Genomic DNA, 25805 nt, shown 5'->3' with positions numbered 1-25805 from the left:
CGAACTTTCTAGATCCAGCAGAAGTAAATTTGTTGCTAATGGAAAGTAGGTTGATATTTGTCAAATTTCAAAGTGAATATTTCAACTTGAAATAACCAAAAAATTATACACTTTTTGGAGAAAACTCATTATAACTTTTTTAAAGTTATTAAAAAAAGCTTAATATTTGTTGTTTTTTTTTTGGTCATAAAAACTCTGGAAAGTCATCCCTAATTACAATCTTAAATTAAATTAATCGTTGCCGCTTCACAGGTTACTTTACTTATGTATTATTTATATGATCTGTAAGTATCATCGGTTAAAAGGGTTTATTTAAAAAAATGGTTTTAAAGAAATTTTTTTAATTTTCAATTTTGAAAAAAAAATGCTTTTTTCAAAATAACTTAAAATTTACTAATCATACCGAAAATCACAAACAGTAAAAAAATATAGGTTTTGCTTTTCTGAATATTCCGTATTTTTTGTTTTTTCTGTAAGGCAAAAATTGTTTAATATATGGCTGTTCAAAATTTGCGGACACTCGTAATTATTGACTAGTTCAAGTTCTTTCAACTACAGCCCCTTCAAAACTAAGCACTTTGAACCGATGAAACTTACATATAATATAAACAAAAGGGGAACTTGGGTCACAGTGAGCCATATTACACAGTGAACCAGCAGCCCCCACTCTTTGCCTATGCACTTTATCGCCCAACTCTATTCTTCAAATATTTGCCGGTTTTAGGCAACATCCTACTACTTTAGTTCGCATCAAGCTAACATAGTGTGTAGATGTGTATTTCGATATCTGCTGAACGGTAAGTCGAATGCTTTTTTTCACATTGTTCTATTTATTAGTTTTGTTCCAAGCCTGGAGGTAAATTCAGATCAATTATAATTTCAAGCTACTTAATAGGTCTTACTGTTTATGTTGTCTTTCAAATCAATGTAGTTTATTTTTGTTTAAATAAATTTTTTAGTTGAATAGGTGGCGGTGGGTAACAGCGAACCATTGACGAATGGGTTACACTAAACTTGGTTCACTGTAACCCATAATGGTTCACTGTACAAATGTTATACTAAGAATGTATGAATTTAATTTCATTAATCATAATTTGGTTTCTGATTACGTTTATTTATTGTTTTTAGATTCAAAATGCCACGTAACCGAGTTAGAAAAACAAACATTGGCATGCACAGTGAAGAGCAGATGCTTTAGACAGACCTCATATCGAGAGGAAATCAAAGCATAAGAAGTGTGGCAAAACTTAAAGAGATTCCCTATCCGACTGTTAGAAGATATTGGCAAAAATTTAAAAATACAGATGAACCAATACGGCTAACTCCTAATTATGAAGTGAATAAAATTTTCATAGCCATCCAGGAAGAAGCACTGGCCAATTATATTGTAAAATGTAGCCAAATGTTTTACGGGTTAACACTGCTGGAATGTCATCAGCTGGCCTACGAAATGGCAATAGTCAACAACGTCAAAATTCCTGAAAAATGGAATGGTCGAAAGCTTGCTGGCATGGAATGGCTACACAATTTTAGAAAGCGACATCCCCGATTAAGCCTTAGGACACCTGAGGTGGCTGCAGCCTGTCCCGAGCTACGTCATTTAACCGACATAATGTGAACATATTTTATGATAAGTTACGAGAAGTTATGTTACGTAGACCCGAATTTGCTGATGGGACTAGGATATATAATCTTGACGAAACTAGTTCCCTGACCGTGCAAAAATCTCAAAAGGTGCTCGCAGCGAAAGGACAAAAACAGTTCAGCAAAATCACTAGTGGTGAAAAGGGAACATTAGTAACTACCTGTTGTATCATCAATGCTTCCGGCAATTTTTTACCACCAGTCATGATTTTTCCTCGTGTCCATTTTAAGCATCACATGACAAATGGGGCTCCCACCGGCACGTTAGGATTGGCGACACAGTCTGTGTGGATGAATAGCACACTATTTGTAGACACGATGGAACACTTTATTAAATTCTCAAACACTAGCAAAGAAAACCCCAGCTTACTGATAATGGACAACTTTGAAGCTCATATTTGCGTAAAAGAATAGAATTGGCAAAAGAAAATGGACAAAAGACAATATTAACAAGTCCTCCTCATTCTACCGAAAAGATGCAACTCTTAGACGTTTGCATTTATAAACCTTTCAAAACTGCTTACAATGCAGCTGTAGACAGTTGGATGATGCAGAATCCATGAAAACATCTAACCATTTATGAGGTAGCTGCTTGCGTTGGGGATGCACATATGAAGGCAATGACTCCGTCAAATATTTGTAGTGCCTTTAAGAAGACCGGCATCTTCCTGTACGATAGAAATGTTTTTACCGACATAGACTTCCTGCCAAGTGAAGTTACTAACAGGCCCATTACTGAAAATGATGGGAATACTCCAGATGGGCAAATCTTCAATCCAGAAAATCCACTGGCAGTCGGAGCCGAACATAGTAGAAGTAGAACTCCTGACTCTGAGGCTGAAATATCTTTGGAATTTGTAACTCTGGATCAATTCCGAGGGCTGCCAAAGGCTGGGCCGAGGAAAAAAACAGACAACCAAAACGAAAGGGTAAATCTATGATAGCCACGGACACCCCAGAAAAAATGTAAATTGAGGAGCGCGAAGCAGAAAAGCAGAGAAAGAAGAAAGCGCAACCCATAAAGAAAAAAGTGTTTCAAGAACCAGAAGATACAACAGATGAAGAAGATACGTTCAGTGTTCATTCTGAGGAAGAAGACTATTATGAAAGCGGTGATGAGTAGAATCTTATAACCCCCGATTCTTTTAATCCATTAGAAAAATTACCCAGTGAAGGAGACTATGTGTTGGTTGAATTCAATGGGAAGAATGGTAAAGTCTATTACGTAGCTAAGGTATTACAAGAGGCCAAGGAACAAGAAGTACAAGTAAGTTTTTTAAGGAGGAATTATAAAATGGAAAACACATTCCGCTTGCCAGACGTTTTAGACGTATCTCCGGTTGCACTGTCAGACGTAAAATTGATATTACCAAAACCAACTATCTGTGGGAATACTAAACAACAACAGTCATTCTATTCATTCAAATTAAATTTTACTCAAATAGATATATGCTAGTTTGTAGTAGTAGTGAGTTATTAAAGGTTTTGCTATATCATGCGTTTTCTTTTCTTCAAGAAACCTGCTGATTCTCTGTACCCCCATTTGGTTCATTGTTACCCATAGCCTGGTTCACTGTTCACAAGGATAGGGGCACACTGAACCAAGTGACGCTTTGAAAAAAATATATTTTAACGAGTACCAAACATCTGGTTATATCATGTTTCACTTATGAGAACAGAAGTTCGTACCTTATAGCATTCATCATCCAAATTTCAGACATATATGCATATTTTTTCCTGAGTTACACCACTCCAAATAAAAAGTGGTTCACTGTAACCCATGCTCCCCTACATACACAAGTAAAGTAACTTGTGAAGTGGTAACGATTGATTAATTTTATTTGGGATGCTAATTAGTGGGTGATTTTTACGATTTTGTTACCAAAAAGAAAGGATCAACTTTATTTTGAGCATAACTTCCTTACTTTTAATGCTAGGAACTTTTCTAAAAAAAACAAGAACAAAGCTTGCTCTAATAACTTTAAAAAAGTTGAGTGTTCCTCAAAAAGTGCTTCATTTTTTGGTTATTTCACGTTGAAATATTCGATTTTGAATTTGGCGAGTATGAACTTATTTGTTATTAGTTAGAACTCAGATCTAGGGATCTCATACATACATTTTTTTCACTTTTTTATGGGCTATATTTTTGGTAAGAATGTTTTTTTCAATGAAATACTTACTTTTTGAGTTACTTGCAAGAAACTGACTAAAAACGTGTTTTTTCTTTGTTGAAAAATGAAGGTATTTACTCGCAAATAACTCGAAAAGTATTAACTTAGTGAAAAAATGCCGTAGAAAAAAAGTTGCTTAGAATTAGTCAGTTTATCCGTTTCCGGACTTATTTTGAACCAAAAGCACACATTGGCCCAGTATCACTTTTCTTCTTTGACATGTTATATATGTGTATGCCAAATTTCATGTCAATCCAAAAGGTTCTTTAAAATTTGGAGCAAAAACAGTGATTCAATGTACTATACGTTTCTAAGGGCAACCTATACAATAAATCACAATCGTAAAGAAAAATAAATCTCCACTTCACTTTAAAAATCATTTTTAACAATTAAATGTAATTTTCTTTTAAAATAATTTTTATTTTAAGATAATATACGTCTTTCTTTAGTCAATGACTGAAATAATTTCTTAATTGTTATAAATAAAGTCACTGCTTCAGGTGGTCTTGGTTTAAATCTTTATTTTGTCTCCAGCTATAATAATCTGCAAGTTAGAAACTCATAGGATGTATAGGGGCCGCTTCACTTCTAAATGTTTATAACGAAATTTGCCCCCTTATTTGCAAAACCGAAATAAGAGAATTTAAAATGTTTTATGCATTTATTTACATTAGAATATGAAAATATAAGTCTTTATAAGGAGAGCGCATCTAGTATTAACTCTCTACGATTTTTTTTTTTTTTCAAAAAGTTATAGCCTTCGACATTTGACCTTTCGAGATAAACAATATATAATATCTAAGCAACGAGTCCACCAATCGGGCTTTACACATTTGTTTTATGTTTGAAATTGAAAGATCTTCATTTTAAAGCCTTAAAAAATACAAAAAGTTATTTTTACAATAAATAATGCCAAATAAATAATACCAATTAACGAAATTAAACTTGCCATAGCTCAGACTGTAGGTTTTTTTAATTTACTAGAACATTCTATTTAAAAGTTTTTCTGTAAAATGAATATCCTAAGCTGCAAAATTAAAAATAACAAATTTAACAAATGAAAAACGTCAGAAATTATAAAGCGCACAAAATGTTTGGTTACATTGTAGTATAAGTTATTCCTGGCATCATCCTTTACCACTCCTGATAGGTTTCAAAAATTCCTGAGTTATATCCTGAAATCGACCTATTTTTTACCCACAGCTTGGACTATCAGGGAGTATCTCCGCAAACAAAGCTATTAATTTAAATACCATGAATTATAACATTAAACTTAATTTTTAGCAAAGAAATCTTGGCACCCGTCAACATTGAAAAAGACATTGATGTAGAACTATCAACCAGTATTAAAATGGCAGAATCTTTAATATTTGCAGTTAGTAAGAAACAAAAATGTGAATTTTGCAACTACAAAACAGATTCTCCGGCTAACCTCAATCGCCATATTCTGATACATGGTAACCCTACTGACGTTCCTTTACATAAGTGTCCAGAATGTATATATGAAACTCCACTCAAGTATAACCTTGCCAGGCACATGCTCGTCCACAAAAATGATGCTGAAATTGAACTTTTCAGTTGCCCATATTGTTCTCTTAAAACGAAGCATGGGAGGAACATTAATAAACATATTATGGTAAGTAAATAAATTAAACTACATATGTACGGTATGCGGGAAAATAAACAGTACTGAAATTCGTATGCCTCAAAGGGTACCCCCCGTTAAATAGGCAAAATGCCCTCACTCTCAGAATTCAATTTTTTAATTTTTTTACGTTCTCTGCAATTAAAAATGAGATAACGCGGATTTTTAGCTCGCCACCCCCCTTACCCCTCCCCCCACAGCCAAAAACGTAAAGTTTTAGATTTAGTTGTTTTTAGTTGGGTTGCAATTGATGTAAAAATTTCAAGAAATTCACACGTGTAGCTGAGGCTTTTACAAAACATGTCCATTTTTTATTGACCCTTAGGTCGTGTGTACATAACCTCAAATTTTTTTTAACTTTTTTAAAACCTATAACTTTTTTTTGGATGGGGCTGCAGGTCCAATTTTTTTGCATTTTGTGTATTTTATCAAAAGCTATCTCCCTGATTTTTTTCAGATTTTTCCGTCAGGTGCGCCATCTTGAAAAATCCGGAAAACTGTTTTTTTAGGGGGGTTTTGGGGTTTTTCTCCATTTTATAGACTGCAACATAGATCAACTCAAGGTTTTGTTAATAGATTATGTATAATTTGAAATAACTGAGTATATTAGGATATTGAAAAATTGGGCGAAACACTTTTAAACCCCCAAAAACCATGTTTGTTTAAAGTTTGGTAAGGATTTTTGCGGGTCTAATTATATTTTTTGAATTTATTATTTGATTGCTGAATGCAAGAATGCAGGGAAGAAGACCGGTTGGAAGACCTAAAAAGAGATGGGAAGACGAAGTCGATGAGGATGCCAGGAACTTCCTGGGAACGCGTTCATGGAAAAGAACAGCGGTAAATCGAAATGATTGGAGAAGCTTATTGAAGGAGGCCAAGGCTCGATTTGGGCTGTAGTGCCATTGGATGGATGGAATTCTATTTTTTGAGGTCAATACAGCCTGAATATTTTTTTATTTTTTTACGTTCTACATGATTTTAAAAAATTGGGACTCACTGCAATTTTAGCCCACTTCCCCTATTCCCCCTCCCCCACAGCCAAAAATGTCAATTTTTCGATTTTATTTTTTTTTAAGTTGGTTTGCAATTAAATTATAAATGTTGTTCTGAAGCTATTTCTTTGTGGCATTTTTGTAATTAACTATTCTAAATGGGAAATAAGCCACAATTTAACTAAAAAATGATTTTATTTTCCATCTGTAATGCGATAGAGGGAATTCGATAATCTGTGACACACTGAAAAAATGGTTTGCGACGATCTATATAAATAAGTCAGATTAAATTAAATTATTAGAAGATTTTTTTACCAAGCAACATTTTTGTTTTATTAATATTTTGTATTTTGACAACGACGTCCGTGGTGACGTCGAAACGTTAATAAAAGCAGTTCTTCTTCGTCTCGAGTTGATTCAATTCAGTCTACTTGCAATAGCCTCTTCGATAAAGGGTAGAGACCCAGAAACACTGTGTCAGAGGATGGCAAGAGACTCGAATTGAATCAAAACGAAAACGATTATTTTCTTTTTCTTTTTCATGCTTTACTCGGTTTAGAGTACAAAATGACCAAGTGTTCTTAAGGTATTCTGAGACGCATTGTTGGAGAAGCTCCTCCTAGCGGCGCCGCTTGATACTATCGTATCTCGGTTAACAGAATCCTGACTCTTGGTCGAAATTTATTTTACTTATTTTGTCATTCCCCGTTAGAGGACAGTCTAACCACAATATACTGCAGATATTTTAATAGATGCAGTTCTTCTTCGTCTCGAGTTGATTCAATTCAGTCTACTTGCAATAGCTTCTTCGATAAAAGGTAGAGACCCAGAAACACTGTGTCAGAGGATGGCAAGAGACTCGCATTGAATCAAAACGAAAACGATTATTTTCTTTTTCTTTTTCATGCTTTACTCGGTTTAGAGTACAAAATGACCAAGTGTTCTTAAGGTATTCTGAGACGCATTGTTGGAGAAGCTCCTCCTAGCGGCGCCGCTTGATACTATCGTATCTCGGTTAACAGAATCTTGACTCTTGGTCGAAATTTATTTTACTTATTTTGTCATTCCCCGTTAGAGGACAGTCTAACCACAATATACTGCAGATATTTTAATAGATGCAGTTCTTCTTCGTCTCGAGTTGATTCAATTCAGTCTACTTGCAATAGCCTCTTCGATAAAGGGTAGAGACCCAGAAACACTGTGTCAGAGGATGGCAAGAGACTCGAATTGAATCAAAACGAAAACGATTATTTTCTTTTTCTGAATAAAATCATTTTTAGTTAAATTGTGGCTTATTTCGCATTTAGAATAGTAATTATTAAATTATAAATTACAAAAAATTCACACGCACAGCTGAGGCTTTTACAGAACATCTATTTTTATGGACCCGAAGGTCGAGTGTACATATTATAACCTCATTTTTTTTTTTTGTTTTTTAATAGGTGCGTATAACTTTTTTTGGCGATGGCTGCTAATTTTTTTTGTGTTTTGTGTATTTTGCAAACCCTCTACGTTTGGCTCATAATGCAAATAGTTCACATGCTTGTCCCGTTAGGTAAATTATTCCGATTAATTATTTTGCACAAACTTACTCAAAAACAGGTCCTTATAACAAATCCACAAGGTGCCAGGCAGTACCGCGGTCGGAAAATTGTTTAAACATTTTTTTAAACGAATTCAAAAAATCAATTTTTTTACTTCGGACAAATTTGTTTTAGATTCTCTGGACCAAGCTGAGCAAAAAAGGTATTTTGTGATTTTTCTATAAAATTGACTGTTGTCGAGTTACATGCAATTTCAAATTTGAAAAACGCGAAAATGGCCATTTTCAGGGCTTAATAACTCGATTAAAAATTATTATTATGAAAGTCATAAAATGTCCAACTCAAAGTTTAAAGCCCCCCCCCCCCCCTTCTGCAATAACCTAAAGAAATTTTTGTCATTATTTTATTACTAACTATTATTTTTAATAATTAAAAATGAGCGCTAAGCATGAATTGAAGCGGCCGTCCGCGAGAGAGAGATGTACATGTACAATATTCATTGGACGTTTTAAAAAAATATCAATTGGAAGTCAAAAATACGTTTTAAAAAAATAAAAAAGGAATTTTGAGGTTATATGTATTGTACACTCGACCTACAGGGGTCTATAAAAAATAGATATGTTTTGTAGAAGCCTCATAAAAATTTTAAATTAATTGCAACTTTAAACAAAAAAATAGAAAAATTGACGTTTTTGTGGGGGCAGGGGGAGGGGGTGGTGGGCTAAAAATGCGATTAGTCTTATTTTTTAATCACATATAACGTAAAAAAATGAAAAAAAAATATTCAGGCTGTATCGATCTCAAATCATTAAGCCCGCAAAAACCCTTACATAACTTTAAAAAATATGGTTTTTGGGGGGGTTTAAAGGTGTTTTGCCCAATTTTTGATAATCCTAAAATACTCATTTATTTCAAATTATACATAATCTATTAACAAAGCTTTGAGTTGATCTATGTTGCAGTCTATGAAATGGAGAAAATCCCTAAAAACCCCCTAAAAAACGTTTTCCGGATTTTTCAAGATGGCGCACCTGACGGAAAAATCTGAAAAAAATCAGAGAGATAGCTTTTGATAAAATACACAAAATCAAAAAAAAATTGGCCCCCTCCAAAAAAAAGTTATAGGTTTTAAAAAAGGAAAAAAAAATTTGAGGTTATGTACACTCGACCTAAGGGTCCATAAAAAATGGACATGTTTTGTAAAAGCCTCAGCTACACGTGTGAATTTTTTGAAATTTTTACATCAATTGCAACCCAACTAAAAAAAATTAAATCTAAAAATCTACGTTTTTTGCTGTGGGGGGAGGGGTAAGGGGGGTGGCGAGCTAAAAATCCGCGTTATCTCATTTTTTAATTGCAGAGAACGTAAAAAAATTAAAAAAATTGAATTCTGAGAGTGAGGGCATTTTGTCTATCTTAACCGATTAACGGGGGGATACACCCATTTGTATGTGTCATGTGCCGAAACGTATTGAGTGGTTTCTGAACGTTGTTATAACGTTTGTCAATATCATGTTAATGTTAGATACTTCAGGATGGTTTTCAGTTTTGCAGAAAAATTTTTTATAATGGAGTACTGTTTTCGGCCATACGGAAAAGGTCACGAAAATGGTCCAAGCTTAAAATCAACAGTGGTTTCAGCAGGACAAGATAACCCGTCACACTGCCAGAGAGTCTCTTCGAATACTGTGCGATCATTTTTGGAACTTCCACTCACCAGAACTAACGCCACCAGATGCGTACATATGGGGAATGCTGAAGGAGTCACCGTCTGCCATTTCGGAATTGAGGACTAAAATTAAAGATTTTTCTCGTGCCAGAGGAAGTGGCGGATCTAGAAATTTGCCTTGGGAGGGAAAATTTGCTTTAGGGAAGAGTTTCCAATTAAAAACCAACCAAAAGACATAAAAAAGATAAACTCAGATTACATAAAAGACATATACTTATAGGCATTAAGTTCCCTTAATTTTCCTAACTAGCGTGTTTATTGGGTTGAATTTGTCTTTCTGTGGTTTCGGTTTCAGGTGAGCTAATATATTTTTATGCTTGAACAATTTTTTTTTCTTTAATTTTGGACCTTGTTAGGGTGGACATTTTCCCTCCCCGTAGATCCGCCACTGGCCAGAGGGAATCTTTAATATCTGTTTTATCGGTAACGTGCGTCGTCGTGAATGATGCTTGCAAGGCTATATCATGTATTATAGATCTATAAATAATCATAAACATTTCAATATTCATTTCAGTATTGTTTATTTTGCCGCATACTGTACTTACTTATTCGTGGCTTTATACAGCAGATTCTGTTTACCAGATTCCAATCGCCTTTTCTTCTTGCCGTACATTCAGTCTTCTTGTTCTTCTTTCTAGCATGATCGACAATGCTAGTAGGCTACTGCCTGTTCGTTGCCATCAAGTCTTCCCCGGACGACATAGGCGTAACCAGGGGAGGTTTGGGGGTTATAACCCCCATTAGGATCACCCTGGTTAAATGAGGTCCAGCATTATCGCCATCGTTTTGGTGGTCTACCCTATGGTCTTTTACCTACTGGGTTATTCGTTTTTGCGCTTTTAACGAGTCTGCTGGCCTCCATACTCTTTATATGCTTGTTATAATATCTTCGTTTCTGTCTGACCTACCTTCCTATGTCCTTTATTCCACATTTTTCTCTGATGTCCTCACTTCTTATTCTCTCACATGGAGTTTTGCCTTGTATATTTCTTAAGGCTGATTTATAAACTCGACGTTGGCGTTGCCGTTCGACATTGACGTTGGAAGATGGTCAAATGGGAAGCTCATGTATCCGTTTATAACACTTTATAAACTTCGTTCCCGTTGGCGCTGACGTTGGGTTTGGTTCATCTTTTTTCGTTGCCGTAGGCCGTTGTAGGCACGATCACAGAACATGAACAATAAGCTCTATCTTTTCTTGTGTCTGGTCTTGTTTCTGCCGCGTATGTTATAATAGGTCTGATTGTTGTTTTATATATTTTCACTTTGCTTTCAGTATTTAGTTGTTTGTTCTTCCATACGATTTATTTCAGGCAACCCAAGATTCTAGCTGCTTTCATTGTTTGTTCTCTGATCTCTTTTGAGAGATTTCAATAGCTTGTTATTTCCGCACCAAGGCATTTGAAGTGGTTCACCTGTTCCACAGGTTTGGAGTCAATTCCCAATTTGCATCTTATCGGTTCTTTGGAAATTACTAGTAGGCCAGGGTAATAAGACAAAAATATACCCTGTTCGTGACACTCGAGCAGCCAGGGTACTGAAGCGTTTTTTCGACAAGTAATACCTATAGGAACAAATTGTAACTATTTCCTGCGTAGGATCTGGCGGCCATTTTTATTTATAAACAATTAACTGTCAAAAAATGGCATTTTTCCCTTTTTTTTCAAATCAATGGAAAACAGTGAAACTTATGATTTTTTTAGTACATCTTTGAGATTATGGAAAAAGCTTTAAAATGACATATTACAAAGTTTGATATACTCATTTATTGTTAATATAATTGCGAAAAAAGGTCGGAATTGCAAAAAATATTTTCGTAATAACTGCTGTAAAAATTAGTGTACAGGTTTGAAATTTTTGTCAAATGAGGGTTCTTTGGTGCTTAATATGTGATAAAAATGTCAAAGCGATTAATTCAATTGTTTAAATTTTATTCGAATTGTTTATCTCAGTGAGCATTTTTTTGCACTAACAGAAGTCAGAAAAAAATGACGTTAGAACCATTCCACAGGTGTCAAATGGAAGAGCATGAACTATATTTTCAACTTGGTTTAAAAAAAGCGAATAAAAAATGCATTTATTAGTAATAAATAATTGTGCAAAAGTATCGTAAATTTTTCCTTATAAACTTTTTGAATAACTTTTTCCAAAAAAATTAACTTTTTACCCTGTTTTAAGTGCACAACTACCAAGTAATGTAATTTATATCATAATTGATAAAAAATTGTAATAAATATATATAATTTCTTATATAACAAAATAAAAAGTTTATAAGGAAAGATTTACGATACTTTTGCATAATTATTTATTACTAATACATGCATTTTTTTATTCGCTTTTTTTAAACCAAGTTGAAAATATAGCTCATGCTCTTTCATTGGACACCTGTGGAATGGTTCTAACGTCATTTTTTTCTGACTTATGTTATTGTAAAAAAATGCTCTCTGGGATAAACAATTTTAATAAAATTTAAACAATTGTATGAATCGCTTTGAAATTTTTATCACATATTAAGCACCAAAGAACCCTTATATGACAAAAATTTCAAAGCTGTACACTAATTTTTACAATAGATATTGCGAAATTAATTTTTTTTGCAATTCCGACCTTTTTTCGCAATTATATTAAAAATAAATGAGTATATCAAACTTTGTAATACGTCATGTTAAAGCTTTTTCCATAATCGCAAAGATATTTGTACTAAAAAAACCATAAGTTTCACTGTTTTCCATTGATTTGAAAAAAAAAAAGGGAAAAATGCCATTTGCTGACAGTTAATTGTTTATAAATAAAAATGACCGCCAGATCCTACGCAGGAAATAGTTACAATTTGCTCTTATAGGTATTACCTGTCGAAAAAACGCTTCAGTACCCTGGCTGCTCGAGGGTCATGGAAAAAACCTTATTACCCTGGACTATTTATAGGCACTTAGTCTTCTCGGTGTATATGAGCATATTTAGTTCTTTAGCTTTAGTATTAAAAGCATGCAGTAGCCTTTGAAGATTTTCTTTAGAATCGGCCATAAGGACATCATCGTCAGCGAAGCAGACTCTATAGAATGTGTTACCAATCTTAAATCCAGCTGTTCTGGGAAGGTTTTCTATTATTTTGTCCATTATTAAATTAAATATGAAAGGGCTCAGTGAATCGCCTTGACGGATTCCTGTGTTTATAACTATGTCTTCTGTTGTCAAATGTCCTACTCTTATTTTTGTTTTACATTGTTTGTTAATATCGTGTACTAGGTTAATTAGCATATGGTTTAGCCCTTTTTCTCCCATTATTTCTCCCTCTTTTTTCCATTGCTGTTTTTATTTGCCCGTTTCACCAAAGAGTACATAACTCCTAGAAGAAGCTTTTATATGAAACAGATGGTCATGTTTATAAGCAGGCTTGTTGACGAGGGATGTGTTGCGGCAGCAGTGCGGGCGATAATGAGATCGGTTAAGTTGTCGTAGTCGTTGTCAGGTCTATGCACCTCCATGGCACCTACTCAGTTGGAACGCAAAATCCTATGCTAAAACGTTACAAGGTCGTACCTTTCTATTAGAGTGTATATTCGTTGGTTTCACTGTAATCTAGGACGTCCTGTTTTCCTCCTATTTAGTTTCCATTTCCAAACTCTTAGCGGTATTGTTGACTCGCCCTTTATTAACGTATGTACATACCAGAGTAATTTTCGTTTTTCTATTTCATGATTTAGTGTTTCCTTCATATTCATTAGTTCTCTAATTCAGTTCTCATTATTTTATTTGTTACCCACGTCTCTGAGCCATACAGTGAGCAGCTTTCCACTATTGTTTTAAAAAAATGTTATTTAATATTGCTTGGAATATCGCCGCTTCATACAGGGTGGGGCATTAGTGTGACAAAGTCCAATTACTCGTTTGTCGTAAGAGATACGAAAAAAAGTTATTTACATAAAAGTTGGGCACGGATAGGATCATAATTTGAAAATATTTTCAGATATACAGGGTCACCAGTATTTTCAGGGTGACAAAAACTTGATGTTTTCTTTTTTTAATGGAACACCGTATACAGGGTGTCCCGGAAAATAGTGCGTTCCTTAAAGGTATAGGTAGAAGGCACCATGTAGAACAAAAAACTCTTATAACATTTTTTTCTAAATGCAACCGTTTGACCAAAAAATTAAAATGTATTTTGGTAGGCAAATTTAAATCTGACAACTATGTGCGGTACGCAAATTTAAGCATAGACAGTCCCATGTAAATAAATAGAGATAGAAGATAGATAGTAAACAGATAGTTTTAAAGAATCCTGTTTAGTGTCAATGCCGAAAATGTTTTCGAATAGTGAGTGTATTACCTATTATGTTATTACCTATGAATGGTGTTTGTGAAAGGTTACTTGAAACATCTATTCGGTATAATAATTATTTTCAAGTAAGTACAACTTAGTTATTTCAGTTCACAAGTAAACAAATTACTGAGACATTATCTGGTGTATTTAAGTTCCACTGTAAACTATTAAAACTATGTAATTCAGTTAAAGCCCTCAACAATACTCAGCATTCAACCCCTTTAAACCTTACTAAATACATAATACTAGTTCAGTTAAAAGAGGTTTTTTTATGTTAAAAGATGTGTAATTCGTTTAAAATTATGCAATAGGTATTTCAATACATTTCAAAAGAAAATAATTTTAGTAAACAAATTAATAGTAAATACATAAGTATTACCTACTATTAGGTTGGATTATTTTAAATACTCTTAATCACAATCAGAAACGAGTTCTTATTATGTTATTATTCCGTAGTGCGTACGATGTTGCCAGTTTATTAAAATTTCCAAACATTAAAATACAGGTATATGGAAAACAATGTTAACTTTTTTTGGAAACGGCTAACTTTAGAAAAAAATGGTAAGTATAGGACTTTTTTGTTCCAAATTGTGTATTCTCTCCATGCCTTAAAGGAACGCACTATTTTCCGGGACACCCTGTATATTTTTACATTTTTGGATTCTTCTCGATGTCTTCTTTCTCAAAATATAGGGTTTTGTAATATTATACGAGGTAGTTTAAAAGATAATTACGTTTTATTGTTAATTTCTTAGCAACTTTCACACCGTGTAGAATTGTAGTGATTTGACATCAAAGTTTCTATTTATGGTCAAACGATTTTTAATATAGTCTACTATTGTTAAACAATAATAATATAGCAAAAATTTTAATATTAATGTACAGGGTTGGTCAAAACTCGGAATGAGTGTTTCTGAGTTTTCTTAAATGGAACACCCTGTATTTTAGTATTTTAATGAAATAATATTTTATGGTACTTTTTCATTTCTTAAGCATTCAATATACTATACCTAAGTGCTCTAATTTTTGAGTTATTAGTGATTCTTTAATCCAAACATTAATTGCAACAAAAATTACGTGAAAATGTATTAGGTATGCAAATATTCAATCAAAAATAATTTTTCGAAAAAAAAGTAGATATTAATCTAGACTGACCCTTAATTTATTAATTTTGGATGAAATATCCAAATACCTACGTAGTTAAGATTGTTGGTGCGTAAAATATTAATAAAAACATACAAGATTCTACCTAGTTGGCTATGACAATAAAGCTAAAACATTTGACATTATATTATTTTTATAGTTCCAGTTGCTTTATTACCATTACTAATATAAATTGTTTTAATGAGTAACTGATCAAAATGGTTTTTGTGTTACTGTCATCGCCAGTTAATTTGGCGAGACGCACAAACCCAAAATTGCAGAGTGGCTTAGGGGATGGTCATCAGTCTCTGTGACGTTGTGCGTATTCTGTCGCCAAGTTAACTGGCGATTGCTCTAGGAGAGTATAACAAAGATGTGCTACTAGCAATAAGAATTTTTCATCAGCAATTCCCTGATAGACGAAAACCAAGACGAGAAACTTTTGAAAGTACACTAAAACGATTTCAACAGTCTAGGTCTAGACAGTTAGATTATAAGAACGTTATTCCTAATATGCAGATCCTCAGTTACACCAAGGATTACATTTAATTCATTTTATTCATTTACAATAGTTTTTATTCGATCAGGTTTCTCGTAATTTAAGTATCCAGTCCGTTGAAACCGTTTTAGTATACTTTCAAAAGTTTCTCTTCTTGGTTTTCGTTTCAGAGAATTGCTGATGAAACATTCTTATTGCTAGTAGCACATTATTGTTATACTCTCCTAGCACAAAAACTATTTTAATCAGTTACTCATCAGTTACTTATTAAAAAAATTAATATTATTAATGGTAACAAAGCAACTGGAACTATAAAATAGTATAATGTCAAATGTTTTAACAAATTTATTATCATAGCCAACTAGATAGAATCTTTAATGTTTTTATTCATATTTTACGCACCAACAATCTTAACTACGTAGGAATTTGGATATCTGATCCAATATTAATAAATTAAGGATCAGTCTAGATTAATTACTACTTTTTTTGAAAAATTATTTTTGATTGAATATTTGCACAGCCACCAATAAAAGTTCACGTAATTTTTGTTGCAATTAATGTTTGGATTAGAGAATCACGAATAACTCAAAAATTAAGGGAATTGTATAGGAAATGCTTAAGAAATAAAAAAATACCATCAGATATCATTTCATTACAATACTAAAATACAGGGTGTTCCATTTAAAAAAACTCAGAAAATACTCATTCCTAGTTTTGACCAACCCTGTATATTAATATTAAACTTTTCGCTACATTATTAATATTTAACAATAGTAGATTATATTAAAAATCGTTTGACCATAGACAGAAACTTTGATGTCAAATCACTACAATTCTACAGGGTGTGAATGTTGCTACGAAATTAACAATAAAACGTAATTATCTTTTAATCTACCTCGTATAATATTACAAATCCCTATATTTTGAGAAAGAAGACATCAAGGAGGATACAAAAATGTAAATATATAGGGTGTTCCATTTAAAAAGCATAAGTTTGTGTCACCCTGTCAATACGGGTGACCCTGTATATCTAAAAATATTTTTAAATTATGGTCCGATCCGTGCCCCAACTTTAACCTAAATAACTTTTTATTGTATCTCTTACGACAAACGAGTAATATGACAGATAGATAGATTTATTTAACTACTTTACAAAAAAAAATTGTTTGTAGCAAGTCAAAATTACAAAGTCAAAATAAGGAATATAAAAATTACAAGGTATATAAAATCACAAGGTATATAAAACAGAAATATAAAACACAACTTATAAATATGTATCACAAACAAGAATATAGATTAACAAAAAATATTTTGTGTCACGGTAAGCATTTCAGTAGATGTTCTGCAATGAGTCATATATTCTTCCGAGCAATAAAAGCAATGTTTCAACAGATACCTTTTTATTACTTTTTTGAAACTGTTACAGCTTAGCTGTTTAATATCTTTTGGTAAAATATTGTAGTAGTTATAATTAAGACAATTTTTATCTGAAAGACGCAATCTAGAGCGATTTGTTCGTAAATAGTGAGAGTATCGCGTATTGTGAACGTGAACATCAGACTGCTTTGTTAAATGGGACCTTTTTCTGTGAATTTCAGTCAGAACTTGATATATCAACAGAGTAGGTAGCGGCATAATTTTTAATTTGATGAAGAGAGGTCGGCAATGTTCCAGATAACTAACCCCTGCTAAAATCCGGATAGCTTTCTTTTGCATCCTGAAAATTTGAAGAGCATTTGTTGAATTGTCCCATAAGATTAATCCATAGCTTAGGTGTGAGTGAAATAAAGAAAAATATGTCACCTTCAATGTCTCAAAGTTGACAACCCTTGCTAGTTGACGAATAAGAAACAATGAACTAGACAGCTTCGCCTTTACTTGTGAAATATGAGCCGACCAGTTCAATCGATTGTCTATGGTTATTCCTAATAGTTTAGCAGTGTCTTTGTCATCTGGATCGCCATGTAAACCACTTGCAGATATAATCAAGTCCTGCGTTTTTTCAGTATTGAGTTTTAGTTTGTTCGCAGCAAACCATGTGCTAGATTTATCAGAGACTTCCTCGTAAGCCATTTTTAAATCCTCATTTTTATTACCTGATATTATGTATGTCGTATCATCCGCAAATTGTACTGATTTGTACGGAGATATGAAATGAGGCAAATCGTTGACATATATAATGAATAAAAGAGGTCCCAAGACCGAACCTTGTGGGACTCCATGTTTTACGGGTCGAAAATCGGAGAGATAACCTTTAGACACTACAGCCTGGTGTCTACCACATAGGTACGAAGAGATAAGCTTAAGAGGGATACCTCTGATTCCATAATAGTTTAATTTGTGGAGCAAAATGTCATGTGAAACGCAGTCAAAAGCCTTCGACAAATCGCAGAGAGAAATTGCTATGCGATTGCCACGTTCAAGCCTCTCAATCACCTCGCTCACAATATTATATACCGCGTTTGTAGTAGAACGAGCACTTCTGAATCCATATTGCGAGTTGCTAAAATAACTTTTAGACTCAAAATAAGAATATAATTGTTGTTTGATCACCTTTTCAATCACTTTCCCGAATGTAGAAACAATGCTTATGGGTCTGTAATTGTCAGCTTTCGAGGAATCACCTTTTTTATAGATAGGTAGTACCTTTGAGTACTTTAGTGCTTCTGGAAATACTCCAGTTGATAAAATTAAGTTAATAAGATGAGTGAAAGGTGTTAAAACTATTTGGTAAGTTTCTTTTAAAATTTTGCTATTTATTTCGTGAACGTCCTTACAATTGGAATTATTAAGAGATTTAATTATTTGAGAGATCTCATCTTCCACAACGGGTCGGAAACAAAAGGACTTACTCGGGGAAGGATAGTTTCTGTAACTGAAGAGGATATCGTTATTAATAGTGGGAAGGGATGTAATTATATTCTCTGCGATTGTAATAAAAAATTGATTTATTTCGTCTGGAGATAGATCTGGTTGTACCGAACTGGATCTTGTATTGCCTCTTTCGAAGTTTAATATTTTCCAGCAGTCTCTAGGTTTATTATTGGAGTTAGTAATAAAACCAGAGTAAGCCGACTTTTTAGCATTTTGTAACTGCCGATTATATTCATATTTTTGTTGTTTATATAGTTTGAAAATATCGGGATCCTTAGTGACATCTGCAATGTGTTTAATGAGAGAAAGATTAGATCTGTAAGACCTTAATTCGTCATTAAACCATTGCACGGGTGTTATTTTAGCAGTTTGTCGTACTTTTTTTAATGGAAAAAACTTTAATATTAAGTTGTTATAAGTTTCAGTTAAAAAGAACATCAAGACATCGGGATCGTTATTGGTGTCATAGAAAAAGTCCATCTTTGTACTAGCTAGTGCATATTTAAGCTTCTGCAAACCAGAAGAAGTAATATACCGTTGAAGTGATTGATTAGTGTCAACAACTTTAAGATCAGAATCAATAGATATAAATTGTGCTCGATGGTCAGAGAAACAAGGTTCAAATACGCCCACCCTGTAGATATTTTCAGAAAAGTTAGTCATAATGTTATCGATGCAACTACTGGATTGAGATGTGATTCTAGTATAATCGTTTATCGTTATTTCTAGACCAAAAGACATTAACAGATTTTGAATATCATAAGAAGATTCAGATTTAATTTTAAAATTTATATTAAAATCCCCAAGTATAATCAGTTTGTCTGCTTTGTTAAGTAAGAATGCTATAACATTCTCAAAATTCACCAAGAACAAGTCACAGTCACCATTACCTGATCTGTATACAGTTAAAACATTGGTTCTCATTGAAGGTATATAAATTGCACAAAACTCTGAAGTTTGCTCTACGTTATATTCATTTAGATTAAGAGAAGAATACATAAGATTTTCTTTTACATAAATTGCAACGCCACCTTGCTTCTTTTCAACCCTACAGAAAAAGTTAGCTAGTGAAAAGCCGGAGATGTTAATTAATTTTAGATTTTCTTCAGTTTGCCAGTGCTCTGAAAAACATATGACGTCATAGAACTTTTTATCCGCAAGAAAAGCATTGATCATATCGACTTTATTTGATATACACTGTAAATTGACATGAAACATGCTTACCGTGCCTTGTTGAATTAGGTTATTTTGAAAATTTGATGGAGGGTTAACGGTCGTTTCTTCATCCTTCATTTTATTTGAGTATGTGTTGGACGCTTCATAAAAAACCTGCTTACATAAGAGCCTACGGGCCATAGTTTTGGGTCCATCGCTAAACCAAAATGTTGTTCAAAAATTGAGACTTTAAAGGATGAATATATGTTGGGATGCTTAGCCGTTAAGGACGTACATATCACTTCTGGAAAGTGTTTTTCTAACATCTTCTTAAGATTATCTGCCGTTGTATGCTGGTTTACCCTAGTAACATGAAGATGACTAAATTTTGGGACACCACTGATTTCAGAGTTTTCATTATTGCCAATAACAATAGGTCCATTCCTTCTTTTATACCTAACAGTTTTCCATTCTTGCCCATTATTATTTGGAACTGGAACCGAATTTTTACTCTCAGTATTTATCAAATTCTCATCGTTTGTTAAATTAATGATATCTGAACATTTTGCCTCCGTTTGTATTCTTAAAATATCAGCTGATAATTGTTTATTATTTTCGATTAAGGAAACAACTTGTTTATTTTTATTGGTACTATTTTTAAATAGAGTTTTTGTTGGGGAACTCCTTTCTTTATCAACAACAAGACTTTCATTTACAGCAACATTTTTTGCGGGTGTAGTGTTTTCGTTTTTTGGATATATTTTACTGCTAGACTGTTTCGGTCGTTCAAAATTTGGGTCTCTGTTTGAATGGTTGATTGAATTCGTATTTTGTTTTGTAGATGGCGACTGATCAGCTATTTGCATATATTTAAATAAATCTAGTTGTTCCTTCAATAAATTTATCGTAATTTGTTGATTTGATATTATTGTTTCATTCTGATTAATAATTTTCTTTAAGTACCTTATTTCAGTTTGTCTCGGATCCTCATCGTCAGCCTCACTATCCAAGGTTTTGTTTGGTGGATCACTTAACCTCACACTCTCCTCACAGCATATAACTGTCTCATCATCGATATATTTGATCGATTTTAGTTGCTTCAGGCAGCCACTATGGGATAACGTTCCACAATTCGCACATAATAGACCACTTTGTGCAACTTTATAACACTTTTTACAACACTTAACTTCCGAGTCGTAAACACGACCGTTCTTCTGAGGCGCCATGTTTCTCTCTCAATGACTTTGTCACACTAATGCCCCACCCTGTGTAATTGAGTGTAATTATCAGGTTTTTGTCTTTTTTATTTTATTTATCATACGCGTGTCATGTGATCCTCTATTCGCTAATAATGCCGGATTTACACTCAGACAAGGAATTGAGCAGGGCAGTGGGCAGCATGAGTATGTAAATAGGTCACACGCGCTGGCACTGCTCATACCGCTGCCATTGCACCCAAAATCGGTTTTTCGGGACGGAAGTCAAAGGACAGGCAGCGCGAGTGCATGTTCAGATTCAGCGAGTGCAGTACCAAAAGTGAGCAAGGCGATGGTTTCATCACATTCCATCCAGTGGCGGCTCGTGGTAATTTAAAATGGGTGTTCAATTAAGGAATATAATTATAGAAACGGTGAATAAAAGCCGCGGGAATTGCGGCACAGGCGAAAAATTTTTGGGAATCCTTTTTTAACTATGTCATCTAGCATGCTAGTTCTTTTTGCTGATCTTGAAAAAAGGCGGAAATGCATGTAAATTGGCAAAAAAGTTGGCTACATTTGCATGAACACAAACACATTTCTGCAATATCAAATTAAATTGATGTGCATAACAATGTACATAAAATGAGTAAGGAAAATATGTTCTTATTATTCTTTGAACGCCACCTTCCCTTCCTGACATTACAACCGCTCCATCATAGCTTTGACCTACTAGCTGATTTACGGAAATATTTAGCAGTTCCAACTCTTTTTTAATTTCTGTGGCTATGTCTCTGGAACTATGTGAAACAGGTTCTAAAAATTTCCAAAAACGTTCGTAAATTTGGCCATTGATGGGTAGAAACATCAATAGTTTCATCACACTGGATGGATACAATCCGTGCCTCTGAAACCTGTTTTTTAATCTCGTCCTGGCAAACAGTTAGAATAGCATCTATGTAATATGTAATTTTGAACTGACTTTGACGTATTTTTAAAAACAGTATTTCCCTCCAAATGTTTATGTGATAAATGTTAAATGTTTTTTTGATACAAGATCAATGAGGCCCCTGTATATTCCCGGATTTAGGCTTTCTGATGACTCGTCATGTCCCCTCAAAGCTATTTCGAAGAAATAAAATGCCACAAAATTTTACGCAATCGACAAGACGGGATAAAATTAATGTAACGATTTTTTTTAACTTGGTCGTTAAAGTCTTTTATCGATTTCCTATACCCAGAATCTAATAATTGGCGAACATCAATATTGCCAATATCTGAGAGTTGCAATTCATTTTTTAAATGAATTTGAGAAGATCCGTGTTTTTTAATTTTTGTCGATAAATGAGATAAATCCGTCCGTTTTTGTCCACTCTGAAGAAATAGTTTCATTTTTCGAAAATACGAAGCATGGAAAACAAAACAAAGAATTTAGTTTATCACACCCGCACAACCACGAAGTTTTTTTTATATTGTTCAACTTTAAAGCAACGTTTAAACATTTTGTTTTTTATAGCACATTGCACATTCTTGTACCAAGTTTATCTCCGGCCGAGGTGGACCATTCTTTTTTATAAGAAGTCGATTTTCAAAACTATTTGCATTTTCTTTTATAAAATCCACTGAATAAGGCTCCATCATAAAACTATTAATATTGTATTTAAGATTTAATCGTATTTAGCTAGAACCCACAACAGAAAATTCCAAACTGTGAACCGAAACGTGCCAAAACGCTCCACTGGTCTCTGGGTGCACTGCACAAATTCTTGCTGTTTTATATAGGCGAAATGCTTTTTCACCGATTTTAAGATTTCTCTTTCTAACTATAGGGTAGGTTACTAGTGGCTGGTTCAATTTGAATTCTGCACCCGAGCATAAGTCATCTGCACTTACCAAGTGCATCCAGCGGCGTAGAGCAAATAAATATGATTAATAAATAAAGTTATATTTTAACGATTCTATGAGATTAAAAAAAATATTTTAATGATATTTTAATATTTATGAGATTTAAAAAAACTGTATTTTAATGAACTTTTATTGGGTGTTCACTGCACAAGTGAACCAATGGAGAAACCGCCCCTGATTCCATCCATGAGAGTCGTTCGATAAATGAGTTGTAAGGACTGATGTGAACACTTCACTCGCGTCGATATTGTATTTCGGGCAATATTTCCTGCAGCAGCAGGAGTACTGGCAAAGGCTGAGTGTAAATCCGGCATAAAGTGACCCTCAAATATTTATATTCATTTGATTAAATTAAACCTTTTAAACTTCATATTATGAACTTCATATAATGAAAAATATTTGTTTTACAACATTAATGCCTGGTTGAACCAACAAATCTTAAGCTACAGCTTACCCAAGCTCAGCTTATATGTAGATAGGGCCGTTTTAAGTCTCACTTACGTTGCACCATAATTTTCGATTTTTATCTATGCAATCCACATGGCAATTTGTGGCAAGCTGAAAATTTATCTAAGACTTCATGGTACAACGCTTATGTTTCATAAGTTGAGCTTAAGAAACGTTTTAAGCTTAAGATGTGTTCGTGAAACCAGGCATAAATTAAGTATAAAATTAATGTGATTTTTAAAGTATATATCAATAATTTAAATTCAACTTTCAAATTCGTCTATTTCTTCTGCATCAACTTCCTTTTCTTCTTGGTCGACAGGAGGACAATTTTGGCTGCTGTCACCAGAGCAAGAACCGCAGGATCGATTGCAATATAATCTAAGTTTGCGACACCCACAAGTTGAGCCACATCCTTTTTTGCAATTGCAAAATATTTTAAGTAGTTCTTCTGGTGCAGGAATATCCGTCATTTTGTTTGGTACCAAGGTGCCATTCACTTTTATCCATCCCCAGTCAGCAAAATTGAGAGTCTTGTTGCCCTGTATATAACTACGAAGCAGACACTGCTTGTATAAAAGAATAAATACTCCAAAAATATCAAAACTTAGACGCTCCGTAATTTTCAAAGATTATCTCTAGAAAATTTTATTTGGTTTGCTAACAATAACTCGACTTCCCTTTAAGCTTTTTGCATTCACTATCACGTCATTTGGTAGGGAATTTCATAAGCTATAAGATCATGGGAGTTGCAATCTTTCTAGAATCTTTTGTTCAGAGAATTTTAATGTTAAAAGACTAAAAAGACGCTCCCTTTGCATTGAAATTAATACTTTAAACGCTTATAAATATCTCGCTTAATTTATAAGCTACGTGAGTTATAAAACAAGCAAAATTTTCATCAAAAAATAAGCTAAATTTTTGGTCAGAACACTTTTTTTCATAAATCCAATAGTTTTTTAGATATTTTGAAAAAATAACTTATTTTTGAAAAATCGAAAAAAAATAAATTTACTTAAAACAATTTTTTTTTTTTAAATGTGATTGTTCTAAATAATTCAAACTTTTGGAACGTGTTGTCGGAACATAAATAAATACAGTTAATTTTACACGGGCTACGATTAATATTAATTCTGCCGCACATGGCATACATTTTACCGTCATTTTTTCTTTTATAAATTCGAGGTATTTGACTAATTTTCGTCATAACTTGCTTAATTTTCATGCTCGAAGCTTTTATCAAAGCTTATTTTGAAGGTCTAAAAAAGGACTTTAAAAATATTTATTAACAATTTCTATGAAAAATTAAATCATTTTTCCGTTATTTGAGCTCAAATCTTTGCATAAATTTACGAAAAACAAAAAATTCGTTTTCAATGACTCATAAGTTGCTTAATATTAACTTAAAAATTTAATTAAAACTGACTAGTTTCTTTGTTTGTTTATAAGCTTCAGTTTTAATAAGCTGAAAATGCCTAATTTTCGAGTTATTCGCGAAGAACTATTGAAAAACGTGTTTTTTTGGAATTTTCAATCGCGAATAACTCAGAAATTATTAAGTTAAGTAAAAAATTTTATTCCACATTTTCTTCATAAAATTCAATTCTCTATCGATTCCCGGTGTCATTTTGAAATTTTAAATTTCCACCCCCGAGAAAGGGTGGCATTCACCCCCCGGGGTGGAAGCATACATTGGCACCAAATCAGGTTTGTTATTTAAATCATTTTTGAGCTACGATCAAAATTTCAAACGAATCCATGAAGGCCTTTAGACTTACGAGGTGAATTGCTTGAATGAATGTACTAATAATTATAATAAATTGTGGTTTAATTTCATGGTAGGGGAGCCCAAGCGGGGATTTTTGCAGTTACTCGAGCGCGTCAGATTATCATATGGGGAGAAACCTGGTACCCTGCAGATGTACCTATACCATATATTGGCTCTTAACACAGGGGAGTTCGTTAAGGGGGGCCCGAAAAAAGAAATCTATCCTTAAAAAAACTCGAAATTGTCAGATTAAGATAATGTAAGTTAAATACATGCAAAAGAGTGTATATTTCAAAAATCTGACGATTTGATCCGGGCGTAAGGAAATGGGTGAGTCCCAAAGTTTCACAAGAAAAAAGCGAATATTTCGCGAAATGAATGACAGATCGAAAAACTAAAAAATACGTGCTCAATATTTTTTAAAAATCTATCGAATGATGCCTTACACGACTTCCTACGGAGAGGGGTGGGGGTAAATTTAATATTTTAAATACGAATCCCGCAATATTTCGCGAAATGAACACCAGATCGAGAAACTGTAAAATACACTTATTCAATATTTTTGAAAAATCTATCGAATGGCACTAAACATGACCCCCCACGGAGGTGGGGTGGGGGGTTACTTTAAAATCTTAAATAGGAGCCCCCATTTTTTATTGCAGATTTGGATTCCTTACGTAAAAATAAGTAACTTTTATTCGAAACATTTTTTCGAATTATGGATAGATGGCGTTATAATAGGAAAAAACGATTGTTGGAAATGGAAAAT

At 33.4% G+C, this 25805-nt stretch overlaps 1 protein-coding gene across 3 annotated transcripts in view; it reads left to right on the top strand.

The window, feature by feature from the left end:
• Window positions 1–25805, top strand: part of LOC114326721 (zinc finger protein 142) — an 87958-nt gene that overhangs the window by 35582 nt on the left and 26571 nt on the right. For all 3 annotated transcript variants that reach the window (XM_050648110.1, XM_050648103.1, XM_050648106.1), the window contains exon 3: window positions 5100–5451. In XM_050648110.1, coding sequence (XP_050504067.1) covers window positions 5100–5451 — 352 coding nt within the window. The remainder of the gene's footprint in view (window positions 1–5099; window positions 5452–25805) is intronic.

Source organism: Diabrotica virgifera, chromosome 1, assembly GCF_917563875.1.
Source record: "Diabrotica virgifera virgifera chromosome 1, PGI_DIABVI_V3a".
NCBI lineage: Eukaryota > Metazoa > Arthropoda > Insecta > Coleoptera > Chrysomelidae > Diabrotica > Diabrotica virgifera.
Note: the sequence above shows the minus strand (reverse complement) of the source record. Positions and strands in the feature narration are given on the sequence as shown.